Source organism: Thermobia domestica, chromosome 5 (genome assembly GCF_964235325.1).
Source record: "Thermobia domestica chromosome 5, izTheDome1.hap1.1, whole genome shotgun sequence".
NCBI classification, from domain to species: Eukaryota; Metazoa; Arthropoda; class Insecta; order Zygentoma; family Lepismatidae; genus Thermobia; species Thermobia domestica.
The window spans coordinates 161,076,962-161,098,805 of record NC_137458.1 but is presented as its reverse complement, the minus strand read 5'-3'; the positions used below and the strand labels follow the sequence as shown (position 1 = coordinate 161,098,805).

At 33.8% G+C, this 21,844-nt stretch overlaps 1 protein-coding gene across 4 annotated transcripts in view; it reads right to left on the bottom strand.

Annotated features, from left to right (window-relative positions):
- Positions 1–4,339: 4,339 nt before the first annotated feature.
- Positions 4,340–21,844, bottom strand: part of LOC145686217 (sushi, von Willebrand factor type A, EGF and pentraxin domain-containing protein 1-like) — a 290,964-nt gene continuing 273,459 nt past the window's right edge. The window contains exons 37-43 of one of the 4 annotated variants that reach the window (XM_081759274.1): positions 21,174–21,344; positions 16,023–16,202; positions 15,216–15,311; positions 12,784–12,954; positions 7,294–7,389; positions 6,473–6,569; positions 4,340–4,556 (exon numbers count right to left, since the gene is read on the bottom strand). In XM_081759274.1, coding sequence (XP_081615400.1) covers positions 4,526–4,556; positions 6,473–6,569; positions 7,294–7,389; positions 12,784–12,954; positions 15,216–15,311; positions 16,023–16,202; positions 21,174–21,344 — 842 coding nt within the window. In that variant the 3' untranslated portion in view covers positions 4,340–4,525. Of the gene's footprint in view, positions 4,557–6,472; positions 6,570–7,293; positions 7,472–12,783; positions 12,955–15,215; positions 15,312–16,022; positions 16,203–21,173; positions 21,345–21,844 lie in introns of those variants that run through there. The other 3 variants (XM_081759275.1, XM_081759277.1, XM_081759276.1) reach the window with 3 other exon arrangements.

Below are 21,844 nucleotides of genomic sequence, written 5' to 3'. Positions count from 1 at the left end.
TGTTCGCAGGTCGAGATTTACGACGCGGACACTCATGGATGGACTGTTTGTCCTTTTCCCCTCCCTGACCATTCTTCTTACCCCTACCCCTTCTCCGTCGTGTTTTATTGCCAACGACCGCGGTAGGGGCGGGGATGGTTGACAACATGTGGTTTTCAGCTAAAAGTTCCTCACTTTGGTCTGTCGGATAAACAAAGTGTATTCTTTCTTTTTCATCGCTAAACATCCATGATCTGCTTGCCATATCCAAACTTATTTTTGCCTTTTTTAGGATATCTTGGCCAACGATAATGGGAGTTACGAGGTGGTCCAGAACGTAAAAGAAGTGAGAGAATTTTCTTTTTTTGGTGCAAAAATCTACAAATATTTTTCCCACAGTCTTTCCTTCTCCAGTAGCTAGGCTTAGGGGCAACGAACAAGGTTCGAACCGGGCCCCTCTACGTCTCCACTGATCCGCTACTCTCTTGTGAACGATGCTAATTTCAGATCCAGAGTCAAGGTAAAAATAATAGTGTTCACGATGTACAAAGCCATAAATAAAAGGGTTCTTGTTCCCCCTTCTTCTCCTTTCTTTTTTCTCCTCTCTGTTCCGCACTACGGCCGAGACGGGCTTCGAACCTGAATCCATTTTCTTTAAAACACAATCCGCTGCTCGGTGATTTAGTTCTTTGCAATTGTAACATCTTATTGCCCTTTTTGACTGACTTTGCCCCCACCAGGCTTCATATCCTTTTGGTCTCCTCTTCGAGACCGTGCTGGATCGAGAGCGCTTAACGGCGGTATCGAATTTCTCGAAACTGCTGTTGCGTCTTGTTTCTTAAAATCCGGGGCCGAATATCCCTGACTTCTTGTCCGACCACTGGATAGTTCCATGTAAGACAATTCACCCAATAGAATGGACTGAATATGCAGGGACTCCTTTTCCAACTCCTTAACATCCTCAAATTCTTTTCCATACAGGAATTGCCTAAAACGAGGGTGCGTCTTCGAAATTATCTTTCTAACCTGATCCTTTTGAGATGGTACGGATTCTAACCTCTGAAAAAGTTCGCTCATCTTTCTAATAAAAACGGATAGACTTTCGTATGTATATTGAAGTTTATTGGCAATCATATCCTCAATTTCCTCGGCATAGTTGAAACTGAAAAACTCTTTTAAAACTGAGTCTCTGAAGGTCCCAAAGGACTCAAATGGCCTCTTAAACTTCCAGCACCTGCGAGCTGGGCCAAGGAGTAGCCTAGGTATGAGAATGTCCAGTTGATCACTTTCGCCAATACCCTTCTGAGAAGCGTAAGACTTAAGCGCCTCTAAAAACTGAAAAGGACAATTATCTCCTTCACCACTAAAAACCGGAGGTTCTAACCTAACTTCCTCTAGACCAAATTTCTGAGAGCAACACCCTGTATGAGACGACCTATTTTCAGATCGATTTTTTAGTCTTCTAATAGCGTCTACTGCTATATCAGAATTAAATTCGACGTTCCTTTCTATATCCAATATGTTACGTACTGTTTCCTTTTCAATTGCTATGGTGTTCTGTCTGACCATTGAAGCAGCATGCTTCAATCTCATAATTTCAGCCAAAATAGTCTCCTGATTCAAATGCTGTTTCTCAGAAAAGCCTAGGACCTCTCTAAGACTATCTACTTCAATATGAGAGTCCATCTTCGAAAAAGTGTACCTTCCTGATCTCAAAAACATAAACGTAAGAATCCAAAGGAAAACTAAACAAAAACTCTAACGAGAGAGAACCAAAACAACAAAACAAATCCAATCCCGGACGGCCCCCACTTTATGTTACCTTCAAAGTTCGTCCCCCAATTACTAATTCACCATTCCTCGTTTAAAGGAATGATCCCGAGAACCGAACTTGTGTCCACAGATTAAAAGCGGCTCATTTTACATCTGTGTGCACCCAGGAGGTATAGCATAGTTGAATAAAACAGAAAAATAAATAAACGAGCCCCCAAAGAAATCAGATAACATGGTTACTTAGAGCCCTACCCTGTTTTACAGTCAGTAGAATGCTGGGCTAGAATGCAAAGAGAGTGAGTGTGTCAAAATATGTCATGGGGTAGAGTATTGCGTCGCGATTAGTGTTAATTCTGTGTTACCTTTCAATGGAAACATTTTAACGCTATTTGTGCATACCAGGTGCGGATCCAGAATGGACTTCTGGCGGGGGCGGGGGGTTGTAATACTGCTACTTAGAGTTACTTTTAAGAGCTCTAAACTCTGGGATGGGTTTTATTTATATATAAAATTAGAAAGTTTCATGGATCCGCTCCTGGGGCATACGTACAATTTCATATGATACAGTTATTGAGAAAGAAAGTTACATTACCCTTGCTTGATCATCACCATTGATACTATTCTCGTACCGGCAGAACCACTATATTCATAAATTTACATTACAATTTAGTTTGAGAGTAAGATATTTAAGATAGACATAAAAGAAATCAACTAAATTTTGATTTATTAAAATTTAAGCATCGAGCTCTACTTTGTAACATGCATGGTCGCTCAAGGTTTTCATAACATTCCCAAATAAATCTCATGTTAATCACTCAAATGGACTGTCATTGAACAAACTGGAATTAGACACGATTTAAAAAAAAATAATTCCTTTGAAATTTAAAACAATTACATAGAATGTCAATGTGTATTTGAACAAAAATAGGTCGGCCACAAAATTATTTTTATAATTTAATGTGGGTCGCAATAACAACAAGTTTGAGAACCACTGCATCAGGGGGTCCGTGAAGATAAGCAGGAAGGTTACAAATGGAATCGAAGATAATAAACAGGTTGGGCTAGGTAGTACCATTTAAATCACTTTCTCAGATATCCCCCCCCCCCCCAATTTTACATGCCAGAGAAGCCAGTGACTATTAGTAACGATGATTAGGAAAGTAACACGCATCTTAGATTTACAAATTGTATATGAATTAATTGCCGTGACTTGGGTCAAACGTACTATAAATTATGATTTGATATGTAGCTATTAATGTAAATATAATATATAGCAGTAAAAACGATATTTTAGAATGCCGTAATGAGGATGGAGACAGAAAAAGGGTGGAAAGGTTGTCATGACTGAAAATGGATAAAATATAAATCGGCAGGATAGCAGAGTAATAACATTCAAACTGGAACTGTCCTAGTTAAAACAGAACGTATAACCCTATCTCTAGGGCTGCCAATTTGAACTGAAGACAAATCTGAAGACCAAAGGTATGTGCATATTTGGAGATAAACTTGAAACTGAGGACTTTTACATGTTTCTACCGTTACTTCTAACTTATAAAAAATACTAGTAACTACTAATATTACTATCACTACTACTCACACGTATACTGTACCGAAATAAATAAAAATGAAATAAGACTTTAGTGATTATAGATGCTACTTTTATTATATTTTTGTTGCTGCGTCACGAAGGGTCTTATTTTCCAGAGCCGTTTGTAGAAATGTCGACAGGTCAGTTTCAAGTTCATCTGAACACAAATTTCGTCCACGTAAGTTCCGTTGATATCTTGTTTCTATCACATTGATGTCGAAGTGAAACTTGTTTGAGAGCTATAACCGTATGATCCATGACATAAAAGTTCTAAACTATTCATACGTCATACGAATGATCGATAAACAATCAATATAGACTTGAATAGTTTTTGTTTCATGTGATTGTGTTAATTAGATCCAGATATATATATAAAATATTTATCGAACCTTATATATTTTGCTAAAATGGCCGGTCGGTTTCGGCTTTTCCTAGCAATTGCAATGGACAGTTTAAAGATATATCACTACGTGAATATATTCGATGTAGAAATATTTCCCGTTATCATCTACAAATTCTAGTTTCATCACCTTCTCTTTCAATTGTTTATCCAAAATCCATCTCGTACTATTACCATGGTCTTTAACATTATCTGAGCATAAAGACATATACTTTGCTTCATAATTCTCCTCTATATTCTCACCTAACATTCTAAGAAACCTTTCAATACTAGATTACTTTGTTGCAAATCTTATTGAGATTTCCTTATTTTTTTCTCTATAGTTTATTGTATACTTTCCACTTTTCTATTGTAATTCTTTTGCTCGTGTTTGTCATCTTCTCTTTCACAAGTTGTTCTTTATCTTAAAATTCAATATCATGCATATCCATCATTACTAATCTTATTTAAAAAGAATAGCTTCGTCAATCTTCTAACGAAATTCGTTGTGTTTAAGATGAATAGATAAGATAATAGTGGTAAATCACATTAGCAGGAATAACAGGACTAAATCACATTTGAATTAAACAAAACCTTTATTGAATTTCAAGCTATATTACACTGCCACAAAATATTACTAAAGTTTGGATAAAATGGATTAAGAGAAAACAAAGTAAAGCTTTTTGGATAAACTTCCATTTTTATTCAAGAAAATGTGAAATTGCGTTACACATTTCTTTACAACTGACTCAAAGGTAATGATTTACATTTTTTTCAGACGTTCGTTTTCATTTTAAATATCAATGTCAGGTGTTTTCATCACCATTTACTCTTGCACTAGAAAAGAAAAGAGAAAAAGAAAAAGAAATTATCTCATTGAAAACTAAACAAAGTTCATTGGTTATACAACTATTCCATAGGCAATGTAAAACTAGCCGCACGAAGAATTATTATTTTAAAGGTATATAGTATAACATGAATTTCACCTACTTTCGTAGTCCACAAAACAATTTGACAGACATTACACTGAGAATATTCAATTTCTCAATGTGCTTTACAGTATAGTTGACGCTGTTCGAATCTATATTATCTTGTTTACGCACATATTGGAAAGCAAATTGCCTCTGCTGAACTTTGATTCTCTAAAAAATATTGAGTGAATATTCTGGCTTTAGTACATTTTTCTAAACTTGAAAACAAATTAACTATTTTTAGTCAAATAACATTCTACTTCCAATTGGTCAATTACTTTAAATCTTTAAATGTTAGTGTTAAAAGTTAGATTATGAAATTAAATCACTCTCGAGCGTGACTATTCAGAGATTTCCATCAACATTTACCAGTTTTTTTCCATACCTACCGTGTCATTTTAAAGATTAACTCACATTTCTTTTTTAAAATATTGAATTAATAATGAGATACTAAAAACAATTCCTTTTTACTAATTTTAATAATCTATTGTAGATTTAACCTATTTTTCCAAAAGAATTTATGCTAAAATATGTATGTAGTCTTACTTTTAATAAACATTAGTTAAAAGAACCAAATATTACAAAACTTTTGGCTTCCTTCGCAGCAAAATTGCAATCTTTAAATTGTTTCTAACATAAAGAGATCAAATGGCAATGCACCGTCTGCATGATGCACTAATAACTACTACAAGGACGTGAATAAACATGTGTGGACTCTTTTGGTTCTTTACTCTGTGATTTAGCTTTCTCTTACTATCTTGATATGTTTTAAATTTAGAAAAAAAAAACATTAAAGTGCACTGAAGTTGGAATGGACAGTAGTATAATATATTTGAAAGCAACATACAACGTAATTGAAGATTTTAATTTGAATTAGCACATAATGAACAAAATATAAGAGAACTGCATTTTCCATACATTACAGGAAAGCTAAACAAAGATACTTATCCAAATCTTTGATTACTTAGGCAAATGTAAATTGTAAAATGACTAATGAAACTACAAATAAGAATATTAGAGTTTCTTAATCCTACATAGTTGTTGCGATAAACATGAAAGAAGCATCAAATAAACTACTCTACTAATGGACTGTACATAGTCTATTCATACATATACAATAAAACTCCAAGTCTCTACTCATGGTATAATGTGAAGGAAAAAAAATCACCAATTACGTTATTGTAATATTTTCCATCGTTACACCTATATACTCAGACATTCTTTTATTTTGTGATATTAAAAACTGATTTTTTTTAATCTTTTGGGGAAACCAAAAAATAAACAAGTAAAAGTGAAATATTTTAAATAAAGGTTCGAAAAACATTCTGGTAAAAATAGTGAAAGTTAAAAACAAATATTATATACGGAAGACTTTCACAAGTGAAAATAAACAATTCTATTTTCTCAAATTCGAAATAGAATATGAAAGTATGGAAAATAAATATATATACTTTAGTTTTTAATATCACAAAATAAAAGAATGTCTTAATCCTCGGCTCAAAAAAAGGTCTTTTCGTCATCTGTTCTTTTGAACCTTTGACGTAATTAATTTTAATATCACAAAATAAAAGAATGTCTTAATACAAAGTAATGATGGAAGAATTGTTAATCTGTAAACATTGTTTCGTTCCAATATTTACTTTTATGAAGGTATATATGGTACAACGGCTCAAATATATGTATTAACTGACACTGTAATTTAAGTAATTCTGTGATATTTAATCAAATACTTTTTATCAATGAAATATCATTGATGGTGCCATAAATGCTATAATATCTTACCCTTCTTCGCACCAAGGTGGAAGGAAACCTGGCAGACATCGGCATATGTTTGGTGCAACGCAGTAACCACCATTTTTACAACGAGGCTCACATACAGCTGAAAAATTAATACATTTCATATCAATGTATTACCATGTAAATTCAGCACAAGTCATTGTAAAAGGCAATTAGTGCTAATCAAAGGTCATAATTAGAATGTTTAAGCTTTTACATGTTCATCTTTAAAAAATAACCTTGTTCTCTTATCAATTAAAAGCTATATCATAAACTTGCAAGAGTTAAAGAAAGAATATTGTATTGAACTCAAGCTAAAACATTTATACTACTGTAGTAATAGAGCTAAAAGCAACAGAAGAACATTTAAAAAACAATTGTGAAAAGAAAATGGATAGTTTGAATCATTGCATTATGAAAGTTAACTTAGCATGGAATAGGTTATACATTGCAACCAAAGGTAAAAGTGAAGTGGAACGCGGGTGGACGTCGTTACCCCACTTTCAAAAAATATACATGGCGTCCTCACTTTCTAAAAAATTACAATGGGCCAAGATAGGTATGTGGGACGGCGTGACATCAACCGTCCCCATACCTTTTCAGATCCACTTTTACTTCTGATTGTGGCACAGTTTGTTTGTTTCATCATTCTAATACTTCATTGAATATGCATCATACCTAATTAGTTTGTTACTTATTATTTTTAAAAAAAAAACTAATTAAGGCTAAATGTTTAACATGTTCAAGAACACGAAAAATTCTAGCAACGTAATATTCATTGACAGAATAATACATTTAATCATAGTAAGAACTTCCTTTTTACTTACGAAATTCGCAGCTCATGCCGGTGTAATTGGGCGTACATTTGCATTGCAATGGTGCCGTACACGTGCCACCATTCAAACAGGGTAAAATGCAGTCAGCTACAAACAATGAATTACATGAATAAGAAGAATATGCATTGGTCTTGCATGGCTGATAATTCTGCTCTTTCAAGCTGGCACTCTAACAACACGAGGAAAAGAAAATAATGCAAGAAAAAAGAGTAACATAGTCTAAAAACAGGCAAGTAATTAATTTTGTTATAGTTACAAAAACAATTCTGCTCAACAGTTCTACAGAAATCTTTGTAGCCATTAAGATTTGTTAAATGGAAAAAATAAAAAAATTAGTCAGAAAAGTAACATTCTTCCGAAAAGCTGAAAGCAGAAGGTCTAACACAGGGGCGTCATTTCAGACTTCGCTTGGGGGGGGCCAGAGCACCACCGACAAAAGACTTTCATGTTTTGTACTAGTATATTAGTATACAATTAATTAATGTATATGTGTTCCTCAAACTCTTGGGGGGGGGGCAATTGCCCCCTCCTGCCCCCCCCCCTAAATGACGCCCCTGGTCTAACAGACATACGTATGTGTAGTAGATAGCAAACGTTTATAAAATATTAAATAAGTGCAAAAGTATTTAGGTGGTTCATAATTTTAGTAAGATACTACTTCAAAGTACATGAAATTGTCAACAAATATTTCATTTTCCATTTTGTAATTATATCTTTAATTGACATTCTTTCTTTTAAAAAATATTATTATAATGAATTTAACATAAAATTAATAGGTGAAGCTCAAGATTTGTAGTTTGATAACACACATATTATATATATATATAATACGTAGGGATTACTTGCCAAGTTAAAGGGAATCCCTACATTCCTTTGGGGAATACCTCGCAGACAATTTGCGGAGATTTGAAACATGCATTTTTCAATCAAGCAGGTATGATTTCGAGTGTCATGGTCTAAAGCACACTCTCTACGTTGCGTCGTTTTTGAATTACAACCTTCTGAAGTTCATTTTTCTACGCTTTCGGCACCTTATATCGCCGAAACTATCCATCAGTGATCAAATATACAGGGAATAGACAAAAAATCTAAAAAACACTTCATACAGGACACGTAAGTATGGCCCTTCACTGAACAACACGTGTTGCAATTGCCGATCGTTTTTCATTTTCAATGTACATGTGGACCTTCCTCTTCCGTCAGCAGTAACCAGTTCACCTGTGAGTGTCGTGGTGTGAAAGTGGTCGGTAAAATGGGCGACCTGACAGACTTCCAAAGAGGCATGATCGTTGGTGCTCGTCTGGTTGGAGCTTCAGTGGCAACAGTGGCGAACATTGTGGGGTATCGAAAGGCACTGTGTCCAATGTCACGAGCGCATACACAATTCATGGGCAAACGACATCTGCAAAGCATAACAATGGTCGAAATACAATCCTGTCAGATAGGGATCGGAGGGCATTAAATCGGATTGTAGCAGCTGAAAAGAAGACCACTGCAATGAAAATTAAGTCTGAACTCAATTCCGGCCTACAGAACCCGGTTTCATCAAAGCAGTGTGACGGGAACTTCATAAAATGAAAATTCATGGCAGGGCCGCTATCGCCAAACCTCTGGTCACAGCAGTAAATGCGAAAAGGCGTATCCAGTGGTGCAAGGACCATAAGGCGTGGACTCATGAGCAGTGGAAACACGTAATGTGGTCCGATGAATCGACCTTCACCTTGTTTCCAACAATCGGTCGTGTTTACGTATGGAGAACACCAACGGTACAAAATGGTACAATGGTACAAAATTCCACACACCACGATTCAGGAGTTGTATACGTCCATTCCACGTCGGATCCATGCTGTTCTGGACACAAAAGGAGACCCCACACCATACTAGGTATGATTTTCACTCGTCTGCAAACGTTTTAGATTTTTGTCCAACCCCTTATATAAATTGTTTGGATGTTTTCTATTTCAATAGGCCCAATAAGCCAATACAGTAAATGTACTGTGTCATATTTTATCCATGTAATTAAAAGGGCAACCGAAAATAAGAAATTAAAAGAGTCGAAGTGAAGGGATAAGTTGAAACTTAAAATTTGACACTGCAGGTACACAAAAACAAACTAACCAAAATGCTATATTATAGTATAATTATTACGTCTTCTTCACAAAATGTTAATGTTTCTCTGAAAAATCATCACACTGCAAGTATCAACGTTAAAGGAGAACCTTGTTTTGTAAGCCAATTACCATCACTGATTATCCATCAGTTAATCTTCCACGATAGTACATGTCATCGAAATTGAAGGTAGCCTGCAGACTGTTCGAGATTTTTGTTTCATTTAACAGAGAAGATAAATATAGGATCGTTAAGATAACAAAGTATATGCTGGCTCAGTTCGGTGCAATCAATGTAAGTAGGTGACGATAAGATGGTAATTAGGTGTGCAGCCAGAAATTTTTGTTGGGATGTCTAAAGTCGGAAATATAGATACCCTAGTGAATATGTGGGGCCGCGGTGGCCCAGTGGTAGAGCGTTCACCTCTGGTGCTTGGGGTTCCGGGTTCGATTCCAGCCCTCGCCAAGTGAACTTTGTGGTGGACAAATACCGTGTGCGTGGGTTTCCTCGAGGTTCTTCCGTTTCCTCTCAATTTCTTCATTCCACCATTTCATTCATTACTCATCATCACCGTCTCCTTTAGCCTAACCGGCATCACCACGGGACGTAAAACTCAAAGATTTCATTTCGTTTCATTTCCTAGTGAATATGTCCCTATGCTGACAATACACAAGTATATTATAAAAAAAATCTCCGTATAAGTGCGCCTCTGGGTGGTATTAACTAGAAACCACCAGCACGGAAAACTCGTAATGTTTGGGAGGTTCACTAGATAAAGCAATGACAGATATTTTCAGGTCAGGACTCTAAAATGCAATACGCTCATTTTTTTTATGTGTGTGTGTGTGGGGGGGGGGTATCAGATTTCCGAGAAGTAGTAGCGAGAGACAACTGGAACAGGAATTGAGTTGGAGTGCTCTACTTCAGGTAATGCCTTGTATCGGCAGCGGAAATATTTTCAACAACCATGCTTTCTCGGACACACTTCTCTCGTTGAAACGCTGGACAGTTCTTGGGTAAATAAAATGATTACCCTTACATTTAACTCAATAGGATTTGTTAATTATACAGGGCTCTGCAACATGGCTCTCCTAGCCCAATTAGCACAAACAAGTAGTCTTTTCACTACACGAATTACTGGTGTCTCCATAATGTTAACATTTAAAGCATTAAAAATGCGAGGTTTGTAGGGTAGACATTAAGGCGATAACCAACCTTCACGAATTCCAGAAATGAAGGTACTGAAAGTAAGAATCAATGACTGAGTTGGAAGCAGTTACCTGGCTTCTTACTTTCAGTTCGTTGGTCTGATAGTTCATATTTAATTTTCTCGTCGGATAAATTATAAAATTACTACCCGAATAATACTCGGTAGGTGCTGTTGAAATTCTACTGAAGCGCGAAATCATTTTCAGTGCTTTCTAAGTTGAGCAGCTTCTCCGTTTGTTTAACATGATTATTTTCTACTAATAATGTGCCGTTTTGTCGTTTCTGTATATCCTTAATCTATACAGATGTGTAAATAGTATCTTTATTAATAATAAAAACATGCATATCCTTAACAGCACTTGAACAGTTGGATTTTGCATTAGCACTAGTATCACTTTTTTTAAATTACAATATATTGTACTGCAGGAATCGCAATACCTATCTTTTCCACGTTCTCTGAAACAAGTTGGTCTTCGATCTTTCTCAGACAAGTTTTGGCGTTTTAATAGAGTGTGAGCCCGGATCGGAAATTAGAGATTCCTTACCCACAAAAGTGAGTTTATTTCAAAAGTAGAAGAAGGAAAATCCGAAGCATTATGATATAGGAAATCAGGTGTCATTAACAGTGTATCAAAAATAAAGCACTTTTCTTAAATGCGAGAGATCATGTTCAATCGTAGCTCATTGACACGTGACTTTTGTAGAACTCCTGCAAATCGAATAGTTGATGTGTATGATTTCAGTGTACACCGTTCCGAATTCGAGCTTAGTAGGTGCACATAGCTGCGCATAAAACTCCAAAAATATACATATAGAGGAGAACACTGAAGCAATACTGCTCCATATGAACCAGTTAACCACAAAACAAACGACCTACTCTACTAACATTTTGATTGAGCTGTAGTTGTGAAAAATCGTTATTCTTATTTTAAATAATAGGTTAGAAACAGTTAATTTTTTTGGAACCACTGGCTTTGGAATACCAATTAAATTTAGTTATCTCCTCCCACTTAGAATCTGAGTGCAGTAAAATTAATTGAACAAGACAGACGATAAACGAAAGTGAAGGTTTATGAAATAATGTATGTAGACTCTATGAGAATATGAAAGGAAACAGGAAAAATCCTCTAAAATTTACGCATTTTATCTTATCTACTACAAACTCATATGGCCTGGGATCAAACCACGGTTCCCTCGCGCCAAAGGTTAGAAATCTATCACTGAACCGTCGTGTTACCTTCAGGAACATTAATTGTTTTATTGAAATAAGGAAAAATTAGTGAATTCATGACTTTCAAAGAACGCTACGAAAGAAAATATTGACAGTCTGGTAGCATCACCTATTCTCACATTATTCCTTTATAACTTATACTATATTACAGAGGAATAAAACTTACGAGCCATGGAATGAAGCCCTGAGAGTGATAGAAACACGATTGAGGGAAGAGACCGAAATAACAGAGAACTAATTTGGTTTCATGCCAGAATGATTGACAACAGCTGCAATATTTGCACTTAGGATGCTGATGGAAAACTAGAGAGAATACCAGAAGGACCTTCATATACTTTTCATCGACCTAGAGAAAGCGTATGATAGAGTGTCACAGGATCTTATTTGATGGCCACTGAAGAAGAATTGTGTTCCAAACATATACATCTGTATAATTAAAGTACGTATAATGGATGTAGGACAGGAGTGAAGAGCGCGTACGGAATAACAGAACAGTTCAGAGTTAAAGTGGGAATTTAGCTCACAACTTTTTGCAATTGTGATGGACTTACTTACAAAGGATATCAAAGAGTTAGCACCTTGAAACATGCTATTTGCGGATGACATCATGCTGGTGAGTAGCAGTAGCACTACAAGAGAAATTAGATGCCTGGAGAGTAAAAGGCTTAGAAGTAACAAAAACCAAGACAGAATATTTGATATGACACAACTGATATGGCAGAAAATAGAAACAGGTGGAGGACAGCGATCCGAAAAGCCGACCTCAGCTAACTCTAAAAAAGGCTTAGTAGCAGAACAACACTATATTACAGAAGTAAAAGTAAGATGACTTAAAGGAAAGCTAGAATAAAAGGATCTTTCAGTGCATTTTAAGTATTAAATTTATATGTATTAAAGCATTCATATTAAGATAAATCTATTGTCTGTCATACCGTTTTGACACCTATCTCCCGTGTATCCAAAAGGACAATTGCAAACATTAGAATGGACACAAATTCCTCCATTCAGACACTTCTTAGAGCAGATGTCCTCGCACTCTGGTTTACTACTCCACTGCCCATTTGACATACATACAATAACAGGATGGCCTTTTGCTCGTTTTCCTAGAAAAGAAAACAAAAAGAATTTTCATATCAGAAGTTTAAAAAAAGTAGGAAGGAAATAAAAGAAAACAAAATGAGTGTTTTGTTACTTAAAAACTAATGAAAAGATACAATCATTTGCTGAAGATTATTACTTACAGTTATAGGTAAATCATAACAATCAAAACAGATGAATTACAACTGAAACAAAAGTTTGTGGATTAATCACCTTGACCATCTAGTAGTATTAAATGGAAGCAAAACCACATAAATAATGTTATCATTGACTTTCATTCGGCAACCTCTAACAAGACATTAAAACTACATTATTATTATTATTATTATTATTATTATTATTATTATTATTATTATTATTATTATTATTATTATTATTATTATTATTATTATTATTATTATACAAATTCTATGCTATTGTTACTGAAGACTATATAAGATATGTCTTTATGCATAACTGACAAATATTTAAACTGGGATTCATGTATTAATCATACTACTACAATATTAGGAAGACTATCGTATAAATTTACTCAACTGTGAAATTTTGTTTGTATTAACATTCCGTGTTATGATACATCACGCTCTTATACCTGTATTCTAAAGCATAGCGCAGCTTATTCTATTCATGTAAAACAATTAATGGCACTGATAAAGCAAAAGAATATGCTTAAAGAAAGCATTGAATATTTTGAAAGGAGTTCTCAATAATATTCCTTTAAAAAGATATTTTTAGAATATATAGAGGCGTAGTAAAAAGGAACGGAGAGAAACGAATTTACTTGTATATACACAAAACTAGAAACGCAGCTCGGAAAATAAATCGTAAATATTAAGAATCAGAAATTCCATCACTCAATATCAAATACATTGCGCACTTCTAAATTTTAATAAACGACCAATTCAAATCAAAGAAAAAATAAAGATTACAATAGACAAAAGTCTAATTTTGAGATGGATAGGAAAACCTACGGATAAACACAAGGAAACAATTGTGATACAATAAAAGAAAAATATTATAAACAACTATAGACGCAAATGGATGAAAAGAACATGAAATTCACGTACAGATATTAGCTCATATTAGTCGTCCTTTCTTTCAATTGATATCAATTCTTTAATCATTAAATATCCAATGGATTACAAATGGAACCCATCCATACATTTTGGATATATTTTCTATCGCAAACAACCAAAATTAGATAACGTTCCTTATATTTTGCTCAAACTATAGACTGCCTTATTCCAACAGTATCTCTTTCACAAGCTTATCTAGTCTATATTTTGACAAATAATAATAATATAAAAATAAAAAATAAAATAAAATAAATATCACTCTGGAGTCATCATCTGTATTTTGTTGGGTATCGATGTTACCATATTCGTTTGTAGTACTTTACTGCTTTTTACTTCTACTACAAAATTAGGAATATTGTAACAATATGCTTTAAAATAATATCTGGAATGGAGATAATACAGTCCGTTATTTTCAAAGTAGAAATGACATTTCAGTCCCTTGAGAACGTATTCGTTCAAAATGTTATACTTTTAAGAGGTTGTGAGCGGAAAATGGTATGTTCTTAACTAAAAGAATACAAATAGCATATATATATAGTTCTTCAAGTTGTTTGGCAACTTTGAAAATAAATGAAAGAATATGCCTGTAATTCATTTCTGTTGGTATGTTCTGTAGGCACTTACTGATTGCTTTCGACTGCAAGTTCAATTTCCATTCACATGTGCAGTGCAAGAAATATTTTACAATGTCTAAGTCAAATAAGTGTTGTCATGTCAATATATACCAAGGTACTATTATGGAGTGTTTTGCTTTGGTTTGTTTGAAGATTCTTTCATCAAAAGGAACAGATAACGAAACGTGGCATCCATGCTTTTGAAGAGAATGTAATTTAGTATTGTAAGAGGGATGGCGAAGTTCACCCTTGCGTTGAACATTGTGGATATCTGGTAAAATCTAGAGATGAAGTTCAGTACAAACAATAGTAAGCGAAGATTATTTTTACAATTCTCTTGCGTAGGTATTTCAAATATACTAATCAAACCACCACATATATTAGGCTTTGCGACATTCATCTTTAATGTTTGAGTGTATGGGAGTTGTCAACACTCACAAATGGCTCCCTTACTAAATAATTCAACTATCCAATGCCGAGCCACTCAGAGGTAACTTCAAAAGTATACAATCGCGAAAAATAATACATTGAAGAAAAATCTTGTCATGCATTATAACGAAAGCAGTTCTAATTTACCTGAAGGACAAGTATATGCAACACGATCCTGGTACATGTAAGATGTTCCCAGAATGATGGCTCCATTTATTCCGGGTGGCCTTCCGCATGAAACTCCTGTTGAAACATTAAAATATGTTAAACGTAATTTATTTTGTAATACATTGTGAATAGGGTTAATATGAATTTGTTTATTATATATATATATATATATATATATATATATATATATATATATAATTTTATTGTACTCCTTCATGAAAAGTGTCGTATAGGTACTATCTAAGCGCAAACTCCAGAATTTGTTTCCCGGGGTATGAACAAAGCCTCGGGTTAGTAGTTTAGAAAAAAGAACAATAAAGAATGAGCATTATTTTTACTCAGATTTATGTATATGATAATTTATGTGTGTTTGACAAATCAAATCAAAATAAAATCAGAAATATAAATCTTTGTAAGTGTCTTCTAATTAACCTAGCTTACGTTAAAAGGGCATTGATTCTCTTATACAGCGAGGAGAATGGATTACGTTACAATTGTTTCACTATTTTCTCAAAAATTTGCATTAACATAAAGGTAGGCCTAGTTATAACATTAGTCCTAACACACACAAAACGAGAAGTTACAAATTATTAGTACACTAACGTTTGTAATGCTGCTACGATCCAATGCATTAACTGTTGATCTGTTTTCTCTTGTTTCATAATCTCTTTGAATTTTTTAATTACATACATTCGAAGATGTACTGTATATTCATTGTAAACTAGAATATACACAGAATAAAATAGAACTAAATTTGACGTTTAATTAATAATTTATGTAACTTACGAGAGCACTTTCCTCCAACGTAGGACCACTGACCATTCAACTGACAAAGTGAAGATAAATCACCGATAGGAAAGAAACCTTCTTGGCAAGTATGAAATATTTGTGTCCCTATATTGAAGTTACCCACATACGATTTTACTTCAGCATTATTAGGAGTTGGAGGTATACCACATACCACAGCTGTAAATGTAAAATAATAATAATAATAATTTGAACATGAATATACAAATAGTAATGTATGAAGTTATTTCAGAGAACATACAAAAAATATAGCTGAGAAATATAAATATTCACGCATTAAGTTGCTTCGTTTGATTTTAATTGTTTCATCTATATAGCTTAAATTGATATGTCAACAGATCAGATACAATACATAATAACGTATATGCCAGAGATCGTTAAGTGTGTCCCAAAAATCCTTCAGTACGGAACTGATTTTTGGTGTGTGGCTGTCGAAGTCAGCATTGCCAACCAACTGCAGTAAGGTCTTGTAATAAACATTTTAAGTTTCCGTAACAGACAGCTGAAAATATATGTCAAGCCAACGACAGCAGCATGTAAACCAACCAATGATAAGAAACGGCGATTTTCATTCGAAGTCAGCGAATTGCAACTATCATAGCCTCTATTTCTATTTTGCTCAACCGAAGCACAATATTTATTAATCCAAGTACTTCCAGAAATTGCCTATCGGGTGCAGATATTGATACTTTATTGTAAAATCTCAAGAAGTAATGAAACAAAATTCGATGGAAAGTCTACAGATATGTTGTGAAAATCCGCGTGATTACTTTAGAAAACAAATCTTCTTGTAAATAATTCGTGGAGATTCTTTGTTACTCTTTATTCATTAATACATTACAGTGATGTTATATATATATATGGGATTATCTAAAGCATTAGATGTAATCGTGTAGTTTCTGCAATACATCACTGCACAAATAGATTTTCTATCCAACGACTGCAGTCCGGATTTTAAGTTGTTGAAAGTCTGAACACAAGTATGTTAATTATGACTTATTAGAACAGGTAGAAGAACGAAATTACCAAGGCAAACTGAATCTCACACTAAAAGTTTCGATGGAAAAATGTTATCTGAATCTTTGCTTTAGATTCGGTTTACTGAATTAATGCTTTTATTTCAAAATACGTTAAGTTAAACACAATAACTGAATCTCTTCTTCGGTTTCTGTATCTCTTGATTAGCTAAATTAATATTTTGCTTCAGCAAAAAAATGAAGAAAACTTAAATTTTACCATCATTCTGCAGAGAGCTATTTGGCAAGGATCTTCCTCAATTAAGATACAAGGTAACAGATTCAAACAACAAAATGAAATAGCTTTAATTTTTCTCGATAGTAATACAGGAGGATCATCATCCAAAAATAAGCTTCAAATATTACAGAAACGATTTATCCCTAGCATAGTTGAATAGAAGAAAGAGCTTATAAGACGACAAAAGTTGATGATTTTAACTTTGACTGGTACAGAACAGTGGCAGTAACAATGAAAACACTTTTACCCAACAGCAAAACTTCAAAAACTAATCTTCAAAATTCATATCTTCGACCAGGTATGGTTGTTCCTGATGAATAATCTCAAATCACAAAAACAATGATAGTTTACCACATTGTATTCAAAATTTTTGGTTCCAGTCGCATAATGAAACACCCTTACTCAACTTGTACAGCACGATACTTGCTGATTGAATTCACGGTCAGTATGTCCAATCAATTTCCTCTACACTATTTGTATCCTATATTAAACAAAAATCTGTATCCACACTGTACGGTTTCAGTGTTGGAAATGGCACTAATATTTATTTAGCAAAATATAAAACAGAACTTTGCAATCATAAAATAGGTTTCTAAAAGAGGGATTAATAGAAAGGGAGGTAGTAACAGAGTTAAGTTAGAAAGCAGAAGAATGCTATTCGTATCACGGCGTGAGAAGTGTTCATGCCTTTTATCCTATGCGTTTGGACTCTATAACTACGTTGAATAGCATCACTTGACCACGTTTTAATTTTCTTATTTACTTTTAGTAATTTTACACTTAATGTATTTGTATTAATTTACTATATGCTGCATACATTTAGAACTGCCTAAATAGTGTTTTCTTGCTGAGGTATGAAATGATGATGAAGAAGAAGAAACAGAAGGATCGAAAAGAACCTAAAATTCACACAATGAATGTCATTGAAAATTTTAAAATAAAGCAAAGGGAAACAGAGATTCCTACTCGCTGCGACACAGAGAAAACAAGAAAAATGTTTTACTACTAAGAAAAGTCATAACTGAAAATCATGTAGCAAAAATAACTGAAATAAATAATTAATAAATATGGTTAACAAGAAAGGTTTATATATATATATATATATATATATATATATATATATATATATATATATATATATATATATATATATATTCATAAATTGGAAATCAAAAAAATATGGTGTCTCCGGTACCTCAACGCTATATAAATAACTGAAATAGGCAAATATAAATTAAAATCAATTTGAGGGTAAGAAAACTGAAATATGGAGATAGTTCTATAGTAAATAATAAGACAAAAACTGGAAAGAAGTCAACTCAAATGAATTAATATGAATAAATCAGGTATGAATGAAATAATAGTAACGGATATTACATATAATATACACAAAAGAACAATTATAGAGTATAAATATACTATTAAGTAACGGTACAGAGATGGAGCAATAAAAAGAAATAAAATAAAATTTGTAATAAGCCCGTGCAAACTCCATTGCTGATTTTCCAGTAAAATTATCCATTATTGTGATGGAAAGGTATATCTCGAATTATTAGCACGCAGGAACTTCCGGTAAACGCACTGTTGTATATCTGGTACTGTAACAGCCTTCTGCTCTTGCATCGTAATTGCTGCCACTAGACCAGTGCAACGACAAAACAGTGTACATGAATGACTTCCTTCACTCCTCACTTTTATTTCACAGTTCTTGGTATTGGGTTACATACAGGATGGCTAAAAAACGTATACACTGTTTAATTGTGAATAATTCTCAAATGGATTGATGGAAACATTACATTTTTGGTAGTGTTATAGTTTGATATTTTGTTATTACATTACATACTGATAATGGTTTCACTTTTTTTCTTTTGTGTAGGTGGCATGAGTGAAGCAAAATGGCTGCAAGACTGATGAAGAAAAGAAGGCAGTTTTGAGGTGGTACATGAATTATGAAACCAACAGTGAAGTGCAACGACAATAGCAGAAAGAATTTGAATAATAACCATTGACACGTTTAACAATTGTTTGTGGGGGAGGGGGGTACCTCCATCTAGAGAAATTCTAAACAATCAAAATATGTCAACAACATAAAGTAGAATGGTACATCTTTTGAAAATTATATCGGTCGAAAATGCAACAGAAAATTAACTAGGGACTAATTGCGACATGATTTATTTTCCACGTTTCCTCTCTTCGTGTGGAATAGTAAAAGAACGGGAATACGTCAAAACAACTAACTTGCAACCTCAACCGGAAACGTAGATTTCTAGCAGTTAATTACTCTTTTGGTGAAGGTTAAACAATAGGAAATGGATCTAGAAAGAGGATTAATCACTGCCTTAGCACACAGTCTACAATACACAGTAGAAGAATTATGTTACTGAGAAGACAGATCAAGACAGATCCAAGGAAATATTAACCATGCTTATGACAATTGATGACAAGCAGAAGGGAATCCAAACTATATTAAATGTCCGTCCTAACCTCTATCCTTGATAAATATAACTTCCTTTCCAACCTGTAGTTCTACACAATAAGGGGTCCTCATATGTAAAAACAAAAGGGATCTCCAAAGGTGATAAAGTTAATACATTGTAAAATAAACAAATTTAAGTATTCTGCAGCAACCGATTGGAGAGGGTATAAGTAGAGATACAACTGCATCCTCTTCTAAACTAAAAATGTTAAAATGTTTTGAATAAAATGAACTAGGGTAATATCCGTATATATTTGGAACACCACTCCTTCGCTGAAATAAGCTGCGTAATGCAACGGAAAATCAGAAAAGTCACGCATAATATTGTTTCTAACGGTGAATTACGTGCAAAGAAGCCAACATTCAATATTCTAAGGGTACTTTAAATACTAATGATTCGAGAAAAAGAATAAGTCGATATTTACTATCTCTTTGCGATAGCTACGTTCTGATCCTCGCATGTGTCAGTTAAGTGTTTGTTAAAGATTCCACTTCAATTTTGTGGAAATATAACTGCAAAACTCAGACAATTACGAGCATCCACTCTTCCTGAACTTGTAGTTCACAGTTGAATACTTTACTGAGTATGTTTTGTTATTCTGTTTTACATATACAACCCTGGCAAGTTAAGAACCATAGCTAACTTAAGTAGACCTTCAAAAGTAAACGACGTTCCTCAACTTGATAGTAGTGTGCAGCGTTTTCAAAGGGAGTGGCTTTGTATATGTATGAAATAAACATTTTACATGTTATTCTTTAAGAACAGTGTCTTATTAAGTAGACAGAATATTGTTCTCCTACTGATAGAAGTCTTAGTCTATCAAAACTTAATGATTTTCAGGATCTGTGATTCTCCCTAACTGGTCGATCGCATTACATATGGAACGCCTATTCAATGAATTACTGAAAAACATTACAGGTTCTATTTAAATACCAAAGTCTCAAATTATATATTTCCTAATAGGATATTTTAGAATACTGTCACCTTTGTCTTCTGACCATTCAAGCCATTATTTCATTGCGTCAATCATTATCATAATGCAATCTGCTAAAATGCAGTAATTACCTAGCTTTCTTCAAAATTCAAATTTAGTTAAAAGTAATGTATAGGCTTATCTGGTTCAGAAACTTGCCCTATGATATGCGGGGTGGGATGAAGAAATATTTTGGAGGAAAGGATCGAAAGGAAACCTAAACTGATGCTAATGAAACAAACACGGCGTTTGTTTAAAGGTAGAATGTGAAATTGAGAAAAACTTGGTTGGAATGACCGTCTGAGCAGAACCAGCAGACAGTATCTTTAGTACAATACATCGCTCGATTAGTATCACGTATATTCATGTACATACGTATGTTACAAACGAAAATATTTTGTAAAAAGAGACAGAAATACAACTTACGTTTACACTGAGGATATTCAGTCCATTGTCCATTAGAATCACACATTGCTGTATTAGGCCCTTTTAATATGTATCCGGAATTACATGTAAATTCAATGACCTCCTTGTATCTTCGACCTAACCCTCTCACCGCGCCATTAGCAAACGGCTTAGGTTCTTTGCAAACTACAACTTTGAAGAAATGAAACAGATAAGTATTAAGTGGCAACAACGTTTAATGACATTTCAATGTACTACATATATTATGAAAACAAAGATCAAGCTTGGATTTATGTTGTTAAATTATTTTCAGATTAATAAAGCGGATCCGTACGGATGCCTGTATATTTGAAAACTCATGTAAATATACATGAATAGTGAAATTTATGTACTTTTGTGAAAACGTAATGATCAATACGTAAAAGCAATTCTTGAATTTACGAAACTGTTAACTATATGCAATTTTACGAGTAAAACTAATTATAGTGTTATTGCAGAAGTATTTCGAGCTATATTCAAAATGGTGATTATTACTTCTCCTGTTTCCTTTAGTCACAGAACGTGTGATTATAAATTATATTGTAAACGGCCTTTGGTCATCTATTTTTTAAATATATGTTTCTTTGGATAACTAAGACAGACATTTAGGAACCAGATAAGCCTAGAATTCAAATTAAATATCAGAAGTAAGT